The sequence below is a fragment of the Myotis brandtii genome, unplaced genomic scaffold (genome assembly GCF_000412655.1).
Source record: "Myotis brandtii unplaced genomic scaffold, ASM41265v1 scaffold17, whole genome shotgun sequence".
In the NCBI taxonomy this organism is placed as follows: domain Eukaryota; kingdom Metazoa; phylum Chordata; class Mammalia; order Chiroptera; family Vespertilionidae; genus Myotis; species Myotis brandtii.
Window position 1 is genome coordinate 3,936,566 of NW_005356259.1, and position 11,553 is coordinate 3,948,118.

The 11,553-nt window shown below is 37.5% G+C and overlaps 1 protein-coding gene across 1 annotated transcript in view; it reads right to left on the reverse strand.

The window, feature by feature from the left end:
* Positions 1-7,944: 7,944 nt before the first annotated feature.
* The window catches only part of TMEM60 (transmembrane protein 60), a 4,368-nt gene continuing 759 nt past the window's right edge, over positions 7,945-11,553 (reverse strand). Inside the window, exon 2 of the mRNA XM_005862912.2 lies at positions 7,945-8,634. Coding sequence (XP_005862974.1) covers positions 8,183-8,584 — 402 coding nt within the window. The 5' untranslated portion in view covers positions 8,585-8,634 and the 3' untranslated portion in view covers positions 7,945-8,182. The remainder of the gene's footprint in view (positions 8,635-11,553) is intronic.

Below are 11,553 nucleotides of genomic sequence, written 5' to 3' on the forward strand. Positions count from 1 at the left end.
ATGAATTTTATGTCTTCAAAGTGGTAGAACAGTTCTTAATGTTTCTTCCACCTGATATAACTGCTTTGATATATAAACAAAATTTTACTGGTTTTAGAATGTGTTGTCTGTTTCATGGAAGAGTTATATTTGATGTCTTTTGCAGAGACAGTATAACTCTGATATAGTTAAGAGGACAACTCAGGAGAGGTATAAATTCCTTTATCTCTGTTCTGATTTTTCTGTTCAGTTCTTCCTCTAACCTACTGCATACTACAGATGGAAATGATCACTTTTTAGAACAGGGGTGGGGACATCCAGCCCTTGGGCTGTATAAGGCCCTCAAAATCATTTGGTCTGGCCCTCCTAAGGCATTAGGAGTTAATTAAATGTTTGACCAAATATAGCAGCTAATTTTTTAAGTTGATTATTTTGTATGGCCCGAGAATGATGTTATAAATACCCAAATGGCCCTTGGCAGAAAAAAGGTTCTCCACCCGTTTTAGAATGTCAAGCACAAGGAGCTGAAAAGCAGAGATATCTTTCCTTTCTAAGTTTATAGACATTATATATCATATACAGTATATTGGGAGGGAAGGGTAAGGAGAGGAAAACATTTTGTGTTTCAGTTAATCTTCCTTTCCAGGACTTCAGAGCCAATCAGGGAATGTGAATGAGCTGAGAACAAAATGTGGGGAAACAGAATTTATGTTAACTAGAAATTAAAAATAAAATGTACTAGCCCCTGGCCAGTTGCTCAGTGGTTAGAGTGTTGGCCCACTGACTCAGGGGTTGAAGGTTTGATTACCGGGCAAGGACATATGCTTAGGTGTGGGTTCATTCCCTGGCCCTGGTTGGGGCTGGTGTGGGAGGCAACTAATTGATGTATCTCTCACATCTCGATATTTCTCTCTTTACTTCCACCCTTTCACTCTCTAAAAAAATCAATGGAAAAAATATCCTCGGGTGAGGATTAAATAAATACATAAAATGTATTAGTTGTATATTTTATTGCTATTATCTGCTTTCCAAGAACTGCATTAAAATGAGACATTCTATACTTTTTTGAATTTAGAATTTATGCATCCATGTTTTTAAAATGCCTACACTTTTCTATCAAGTTCACTGCTGTTGTACTATTGAAGACTACTAAGTATGCAGACTCCCAGTCAAATCAGTATAGTTGCAAATATTTTGAGTAATACAATATTTATAATTTTATTTGGGTAATTTTATCTGCCCCTCAAGCTTTTATTTATTTATTTATTTATTTATTTTCTTTTTTAATCCTCACCCAAGTATATTTTTCCATTGATTTTTCAGAAAGAGTGGGAGAGAGAGGGAAAGACAGAAATATCGATCTGAGAGAAACACATTGATTGGTTGCCTCCTGCATGCGCCCTGACCAGGGCCAAGGCCAGGGAAGAACCTGTAACAGAGGGAGGTATGGGCCCTTGACGGGAATTGAACCCAGGACCCTTCGGTCCATAGGTCAGTGCTCTATCCATTGAGCCAAACCGGCTAGAGCTGCCCCTCAAGTTTTTATTTGAAATTTTTATATGAAAAGTCTCAGGTCTGTCATCTTTAAAAAAACAACTTCTCACCCTGACAGGTGTGGCACAGTTGGTTGAGTGTAATCCCATGCACCAAGAGGTTGCTGGTTCAATTCTGGATCAGAGCACATGCCCTGATTGCAGGCTTGACCTCCAGTTGAGGGTGTCATGCTGATGGATGTTTCTTACATTGATGTTTCTCTCTCCCTCTCTAAAATCAATAAAAAACACCTCTTGTGTTTGGCTTCTGTTTATGCTCCTGTTCCATCTCTATTCCTGATTGATAGTTTTTGAAAATATGTCTGCCTTTACTTCTTCCTCATATCACTACAATTGCAATCCTCAAATTTAATCACTCAGCTGAAATGGTTCTCTCAAAGGACATCATTTGCCAAATGCAGTAGCTGCATTTTTCTTTTTTAATCCTCACCTGAGGAGAGTGAAGATATTTTTTTCATTGATTTAGAGTGGAAGGGAGGGGGGCAGTGAATGGGGATAAAAAGAGAGAAACATGGATGTGAGAAACATTGATTGGTTGCCTCCCACACGCAGGCTGATCCAGAGTGGGTATCAAACTTGCAACCCAGGTAGTTGCCCTTGACTGGGAATCAAACCTGAGACCATCCAGTATGCAGGCCAATGCTCTAACCACTGAGCTTGTCAGCTAGGGTAGTGGCTGAATTTCTAAATTCTGTTTAACCCTGTGGCACTTGTCAGTCATTTACTCCTTAAAACTCTGTATGACCCATCTGTTTTGTTTTGTTCTGTTTCTTTGGATGGCTTCTTTAGCCTCTCCATTATTTAACCTAGTCTCCATGATTATTTCTCTTAGGTCTCTACACTGGGTCCTTGAACTGTCTTCATGACTTTACTTAGCATTGGTTCTCACTTAAGTTCTAATACACCTTGTAATCAAATCCAAACTCCACTCTTGCCCCCAAGCATTAGCTGTTCTTTTTTTCTCCTAATATGGAGAACACAGTCATCTCATAGTAAACTGATTTCTCTAGCATTTCCTCTGTACAATGCATTATGAGATTTTCTTGAGTTGACTCCAGGAATGTTTATAATTGGTCTATTCTTATTATAGATATTCAGAATGATTGTAGATGTTCATCTCACCTGGACTTTTAAGGTCGCCTAAAATGCTGCTTGCAGTCTTCAGCCCCTATCCCCATTCCAATCCATCCAACAAAATTATAGTTGATATATATTAAACAAAATTATAGTTGATATATATTAATTTTGGTGTAAAACATGCTGATTTAACATTTCTATACTTTACAAACTGGTCTAGTAACCATCTGTCACCTCAATCCATTCTTTTTTTTAAAAAATTTTTTATTGATTTTTTTACAGAAAGGAAGGGAGAGGGATAGAGAGTTAGAAACATCGATGAGAGAGAAACATCGATCAGCTGCTTCCTGCACACCCCCTACTGGAGATGTGCCCACAACCAAGGTACATGCCCTTGACCGGAATTGAACCTGGGACCCTTCAGTCTGCAGGCCAACTCGCTATCCACTGAACTAAACCGGTTACGGCCTCAATCCATTCTTTATGTTACCACTAGATTAAACTTCCTAAGATACGATTATTACACTTCTGCTTAGAAATATTCGGTAGCTCCTTTCCTGAAGAATAAAGGCCAGATGCTCAGCATAGCACTGAAGAGCCTTCATGATATGGCCCTTCCTTTCCAGCCTCATCTACTACAATCTCTTACATTTAATGTGCCTAATTTTCAGCTTTAACAGATGGCAGTACTTCCCTTTGTGTACTTTTGAAATTATTTGTCTTTGCTGGGGAAAATCTCTGCCTGAAATACAACATAGGGAAATCTCTTTTTTAAAAAATTCCAGTTAGATATCTGTGTGTTTTTTACTGACCTCATCTTCAACTGACCCTACCCCACAACTGGTATTGAACTAATTCTTCCCTCTGCTTCTTGTGCCTCTTTATTCACATCATTTAATATATGTATTAATTATGTACATGTTGGGCTCTAGCTAAACCATGAGCTAGATTTACGAATTTTCTTTACATCCCTTTGTATTTCCAACACCTAATATATAGTACACTTGGTGTTTAATAAATATTTCAAGGAACAGAAGTTAAACCCTAATTTTATTGGGGGTGGGAAAAACAAATTATGTAGGTTGCTATAATTTAAAAAGTCTACCTCTGACATTAATTCATCATGTAATTCTAGAATTGCAACAGAAGGAAAAGTGGAGAAAATTAGATCAGCAGATACTATAAAGAAACTAAATTTCTATTTGTACTTACTGCATACTTATAGGAAAAGTTTAAGAAGATAGCTACTTGCTATCTAGTCCTGTTGGGCAGTGTGGAGATAGTAAATAATTGTATTGATAATTAAACTTATAAAATTTACCCAACTATTATTTCCTTCAACCAGAGATAACACTGAAAATTATTACAAATTAAGGTTTAAATTTAATTATATCTAAAATGATTAAATGGAAAATATGTAAGAAGCACCTTAATATTTCACAACCTGAAGCAGAATTTAACTATTCCTGAGTTTTACTTGGCAAAAGAAAATCTGGTTATCTGGTTAACAGGTATTCTGAATAAGCTTGTGTGGTTCACCATACTGATATAAGTGAACAGAAGTTGAAAATATTGAAGCAAGATAACATGCAGTAGTTGTTTTAGTTTACAGTATCCTGTTGCAGGAGTGGGACAAGGACATAAAGGTGGCACATTTTCACAAGCAACCTTCTGTAAAACCGTTTTACTGGGATATTATGCTGAGGACATTTGTAGCAGTACAGCTGTGGGTCATTTAAGGGTAATGATACACTTGTATAATGTTGAGAAATTACTTCACTTAGTCTGCATGTAAAGTGGGGGTAATACTTATTCTGTTAATAGGTGGTGAAAATTAAATGACAGAACATGCCAAATGCTTACTTTAGCCCATTGCTTGGCATAACATAAACACTACAAATGATCCTGGAAATAACAAATTTGTTCTCCCAAATTTTGGGCATCTGGGAAGAGAAAGTTTCATCAAGGGTATGGTGGAGGTAGGTATACATCAAAAATAAACTTCTTCCTACTTCATTATTTGCCCTGAGCTGGAAATACAAAATCATGTCTTGTCACAGACTGCCTTTTCCTGGTATAAGTGAATTACAAATTTGTTTGTAGTGGATGATAGTGATAATTTGCTTCGTGGTATAAGATTACCAGTATGATTTAGCTGATTTGAATACAGAACAAGCAAAATGAGAGTAAAACAGGGTTACTAGTAGGTAGGTACCTATCATAAAAGCTTTTAATCAAGTGTTATCTTTAGCATTTGAAACCTATTTGTGGAAACAGCATTTGGAGTTAAATGTCTCCCTTTATCAAGGACCATGGGCTGATTTCATTTATTTTTAGTTTTTTCATAATTATAATGAGGTGTTTTTTTTCTTCTTGGTTCTAATATTCTATAATTGCTGTGTACCTTTACTGTCTATGTCATGAATTATAGAAATAACAATAATACTTTGAAGAAGAGTGTTTTCTTTTTTTGTTTTTGTTCTTTAGAGAGAGGAAGGGAGGGAGAGAGAAACATTGATCTGTTGCCTTCTGCACGCACCTGACTGCAACCTGGGTATGTTCCCTGACCAGGAACTGAACCTGCTACCTTTTGGTGTATGGAACAACCAACCAACTGAGCCACACCAGCCAAGGCAGGAAACTCCTTTGGTAATTTGTGTCTTGTTTTGTAATATGATACTGAAATGACTTTGATTTGTAAGATTAATAACTTAAAACTATAGGAAGCTTTAGATCTCTATTTGCTAAGTACCTGTTTATCTCTCCATTTGCTATTTTCTAGTTTTCATAGTTTCAAGACTTATAACAAGTTATTTGTTTACAAGTTGCTTTTACTTAGAATTTTGGACAAATTTTTTGCCCAAACAGATTAAATTATTTCTGGTCCATGCTGACCTGCTAAATAATGGCTTCACTAAGAACCTTTCATTTTTCAAGTTTCTTAAGGCAGAATGTTATTTTTATAAACACTGTTAATAAACATCTGTTATATAGGAGGTATGCTATAACTAAAAACAAATGTATGAAGGAATTTTTCTGCAATACTAATTGTTTTTATGTATTATTTCATTGGTTTTGCTTTTTCCATCTGTGATCATAATTTTAAATATATATATATTGTTATTGATTTCAGAGACGAAAGGAGAGGGAGAACGAGAGAGAAACATCAGTGATGAGAGAATACATTGATCGGCTGCCTCCTGCTCGCCCCCCCAACTGGGACTGAGCCAGAAAACTGGACATGTGCCCTGACCAGGAATCCAACTGTGACCTCCTGGGTTGATACTCAACCACTGAGCAACACCAGTTGGGCAATTTCTATCTTTTTTGTTTTTCAGTACTTAATTACTAAGGCTGTGAACTTGTGACCTCTAATAAGAAATATAGCTGGTCCAGCCAGTGTGGCTCAGTCAGTGGCTGAGTGTCCATCCAGGAACCAAGACATCAAGGTTCGATTCCTGGTCAGGGCTGAATCCCCAGTAGGGGGCGTGCAAGATGCAGCCAATTGATGATGTTTCTCATCAATGCTTCTATCCCTCTCCCTTCCTCTCTCTCTAAAAAATCAATAAAAAACATTTAAAAAATATATCTGGTCTTCATTTCCATTCCTGGCACAGGAATTTAATGCACTTGGAATTTGCTGAGTGGCGTGATAAAAATGTCTTTTGAGTAAATGAGGTGACTTGGATAACTCCTAGGTAACCTAAGGATGGGGGCTGGTTGCCAGGGGAACCAACCCTGTGATTAAAGGGTTGTAACTTTTCAGTACTCCCTTCACCTCCCTAGGGTAGAGGGGTTGGAGATTGGATTCAGTAACCAATGGTCAATGATTTAACTAATGACTATGTTATCAAGCCTCCATAAAATCCCAAAAGGACCAGATTTAGAGAGCTTCCAAGTTGGTGAACAGATGAAGAGTGGTCACCTAGATAGCAGGCAAGCTCTGTGCCCCTTCCCTATACCTTGCCCCATGCATCTCTTCCATGTGGCTGTTCCTGAGCTATAACCTTTTATAATAAACTGGTAATCTAGTTAATAAAATGTTTCTCTTAGTTCTGTGAACTGCATAAGCAAATTAATTTAACTTGAGGAAGGGGTCACGGGCACCTCCAATTACTAGTATAGCCTGTCAGAAGAGCAACCTGGATGTTGGATTGGCTTCTGGTTATTTTTGGTTTTGTTCTATTGATTCTAGAGGGGTGGGGGGAGGAGAGGGAGAGAAACATCAAGAGATAGAAACATTGTCTCCTGCATGCATCCTGACTGGGGATTGAACCCACAACCTGGGTATGTGCGCTGACTGGGAATCCATCCTTTTGGTGTATGACAGAATGCTCCAACCAACTGAGCCACATGGGCCAGGGCTGGCCTCTGAAGTTTGAGGAATTAGTCTTCTGGGACTGAACCCTTAATCTGTAAATGTGATGCCATCTCCAGGTAGTGTCAGAATGAGTTCCTTGGTGGTGTGTGTGTGTTGGGGGAAAACACAGATTTGAATTGGTGTCAGAACTGGAAAGGCACACATTGCTTCAAGTTGTGTATTTAATGTGGCAGTGTACCAAATTAAAGAAAACACTTATGATGTTGCTTTAACACACAATTCTTACCCAATTTCCTCAGAGATCTGTTATACCTTTCCTTTCAGCTATCTTATATAGATCTTCTACTCTTGTTTTATGACCTAGTTCAGAGGTCAGCAAATAATGCCCATGGGCCATCTTTTTTTTTTCTTTTTTTTTTGTATGGACTGTGAGTTTTAAATGGTTGAGACAAAAATCAAAAGAATAATTTGTCAAATGTGGAAATTATATGAAATTTTTAGCCATGGTCTATGGTTGTTTTCTCGACATAAAACCTAAGTTGAGTATTTGCAACGGAAAGCTTAAAAGTATTTAATATATAACCCTTTACAGAAAAATTGGACTGACTGTTGGCATGTGGGCTATCCCTTCTTTTCCTTTGCCCTGTGAAAGATTACATTTAGATAATACATGCATGCATAGTTTTTACTGAACTACAAAATCCTCCTGTCTGGCAAGTTTCTGCTTCTGTCCTAAACAGAAGGTAGAAGTAACAAAGTACTTCGCCTAGACAAAAATCTGTCAAACTCTCAGATTCTTTCTAATGTAAACATGAAGTAGCACCCTCTAATTATATCAGTAACTAATTTTTTTCCCTTCATTATTTTTTAGAGGCACAAATGACCATTACATTGGTTGTAATGGGACCATGATATATTAAACCTCTCCCCAAATATGTAGGTTAGAAGGCATGTATTTACTTACTTTGAATATTGATCCATCCCTACAACAGATTTAAAAGTCAAGTAGAAATATAAGGTCCAAAACAAACTTTATTTAAATAGGGATAATAAAGATATTAATAACTCAAATATTGAATAATTAAGCTTTGGATTGACTGGAAGTCCATGATTCACCAAGACTATTTTATGGAAGCAATATAAAACTACATTTGGTATTTTCTTCAGTTTTCTGGTATTCTTCAAGCTTGCAAAGATTCAGAACACTTTAATGACAGCTTGTTGAACAGCAATAAGACGATGTCCTCAGAAGTCAGTCTCTCACAAAAAAGACGTTATAGCCAAGCTCTATTAAAGCCCCAGCCAGTAAGGTCCACAAAGGAATGAAGACATAGGACAGATTCATGGTAGTAAACTGTTCCAGTTTAGCACAGAGTGCAAGGCAGAAGGCTAATTTAAGTAACATTGCAATGAGGTACCAGGTTTTTTTTTTAATATTGTGTGATCCGTGTCGAGGGTCAAAGCCCGACTTACATCGCCCAGCCATTTTCACAATAAGCATAACCAGAAGAATAGTATCAAATATCCAGACTGGAATAAATATGAGGAACCAGTTCCAAGGTGCCTTCTCATCCAGTTTCAACACCAACATGATCAAGAAGAGTAATGTGAAAAGCCAGGTGAGCAGTACTCTCTGAGCCAAGGACATTCTCATTTAAACACTTTAAAGAGGCTGTTGCAGCGTCGAAAAATGGGAAATATACCCTAAGAGAAGGAAAGAAAGTCAAGATGGTTTTGATACCAGAAAAAAAAAAATCACTTCTAAGTCTGGTGAACAAAGCTGGATCTTTCCCACTCACAGATTTCCTAATTTTGAAAACATTCTATCATTCTTCCTTTCAAAATCTATAAAATTTGTAGCTATCTTTGACAGCATTACATCCATTATTCCTTTTACCCCATGAGAAAATGCAATAAAATAGTTAGTATACCCCCTGGATATAAGCTATTCAATATGTCTCAAGAACAGTCTGTTGCTTTTCATTGCTATCACTCAAGTCCAGGCACTCATGACATGATTCCTATACCTTAGGGATGTTCTTAACTTGTTCTTAACATTTGCACACCTACAAATTTTCATTCAATTTCAAGGAGTACTAAGAAAAAGCATCCAAAATCAAAGCAGTGAAAAAAAAGGAGATGATATTAAGCTAAGAGAGGAGTAAGGAGGGAATGGTTAATAAAAATTAAGACATTAAGTATAAGATTATAAATAGGTCATTGGGCTAAATAATATAGAACACATAGATAAAACTGTATTTTCACATAGTCTAATCTATAGGTCTTATATTTTTAAGTTAAACGTTCTCATTTAAATTCTTATAAATACCTATTTTAGTCTACTTCTTTTAATTTTTTTTTTGCTTTGGGATATACTTTTTTCATTACTTTTCAATCATCACTTAAAATTTGACATTTTGTAATTATTAGATGCTAAATTATTCAACAGATGGGGCTGTTTCTTACATCCCTATTCTGTCTTACTGTTCTATATTTGTTGTGCACTAGTACTATGACTGTCAGTGGATATGTTCTAGGATACATTCTAATATCTGGAAGGCCTAGTACCTACTCACTGTTTTCTTTTCCGGAATATTTTCTACCATTTTTAGTCCTTTCATTTTTTCACTAATTCTTAAAAGCTTGGAATTTTGATTGGGAGGCCATTAATCTATAATACTTAGATCTAAGTATTTATTTAATATTCACATGCAGTGGTTCTCAACCTTCCTAATGCCACGACCCTTTAATACAGTCCTCATGTTGTGGTGACCCCCAATTTCATTGTTACAAATTGAACATAATTAAAGCAGTGATTAATCACAAAAACAATATGTAATTATATGTTTTCCTATGGTCTTAGGCGACCCCTGTCAAAGGGTCGCGACCCACAGGTTGAGAAGCATTGGTTTACAGTATGCTCTATACTATTTGAGTTTTTTATATCAGTCTTGTGACCATTTCGAAAAAAGGTAAGTAGAATGGGAAGTCAGAAGACAGATTACATGCAGTGGACGAGGAGTCAACAGAAGATAATACTAGCTGACAACATTTTACTTCCCCCTGAAACATTTTGAGAAGATGAAAGGTAAGACATATAATGAGACTGAGATTCAAGAAGAAATTTTCAGTAAAGGAGAAATCTAAGTATGAGTATGAACTCAGGGATATAACCCACAGGGGAGTGATAGATTGAAGATGAGAGAGGATAGATACCTGATGGAAAGAGGAAAAGATCAGATGGTGGTTGTGATGGTAACAATAGCATGGGTGGTAAGAATAAAAATGCAGAAAAACAAACAAGGAAAAGGTGAAGAAACTGGCTAGATGAATCAAATGCCCTCGACTAGTGTGTTTAGTAAATTATATTTTAGAACTTGGATGTTTTCTGTTATATCTCTACTACTTTCAACAGTGCCTGTTTTACCTCAATAGTACCATATGAGTCACCTAATTCCCCTTCCCCACCTATACCCATCTGCTTGCACTCAACTTGTTTATTTAGCTGGCAGGTGCTTCATTCTGTAGTATGAAAAGCAGATGCTTTTTCTCTTCTGTGCTGGTCTCCTTTCCTGGCCAAAGGATGTCACAGTGGGATGTGGGACTGAACTTGGATGAAAAGGTGGAGGGCTATGTATTGATTGATAACTATGGACGGGGTCTATTAAGTTTGCTCAATCCCGATCTCGAATCTATCTGGCCATTTTGTGAACCTTTCAAAAGTCCATGATAATACAGTTGCTTATATGTAACTCTTCTATCCGCCATTGGATGAGTCAAGCTTCATTTTTTTTCCCATATAGGACTGAGAGGCAACTAGTCATAAGAAGGGAACCGGCACTCAATACAGGTACTTTAAGACGGAAGGTGGAAAGGATGCAAAGTCCTGTGGCTGCAAGTTTTATAACGTGGGAGGCAACAAAGTTCTGTATGTTACTTGTACTAAAATGCCCTCGGCCGGGAAGCACTCTGCTGATACTTAAATGACCCTTGAGGGATTGTGTTTGCTGAGCTACAATGATTACATATGACCCCAATCTTATTATTAATTTATTAAAAAATCATTAATTTAGGCAGTCGTTATTTGTTTCCTATTACTCTTCTTTCTCCTCAAAGGGAGGGGTTTGCATATTCCAAAACAAAAATTTGCTCAACTTAAATATTTGTCATTTGAGGCAGTTATTTCTGGTACGTTGAAGAGAGGTAAGTATTCGTTCATATGCTTCCTTATCTATGGTTAAAACTCTGTGTTGCCCCCCCCCGCCCCCCATGGAAAAATAAAGGGCCCTGCCCACAGCTCCCGTGTCTCGGGGTCAGTTGTGTGTGGTCTCATGTGTTGTCCATGGCGCTTCCCACACCACCCCCATTTCCCTTCTCTCGCTACTGCCATTGCTCTTCCAAGTGAATCTGCCTCGTGCCAAAGGCAGCTGTGCTCAATGAGCCCACAACACAGAACTCTTCCAAAGAATGAGTCGCTTTCGGAAGGCCCTGCTGCTGCAGCCTTGGCCAACTTAACCATCCTTCAAAGGAGCAGCGCTCTGCTGGCCAACTTATCTGCTTTTCGCGCCTCCTCGTCCCTAGAACTGCAGGACGCTCCTAAATTACCCTTGCCCTCCGTCTTCC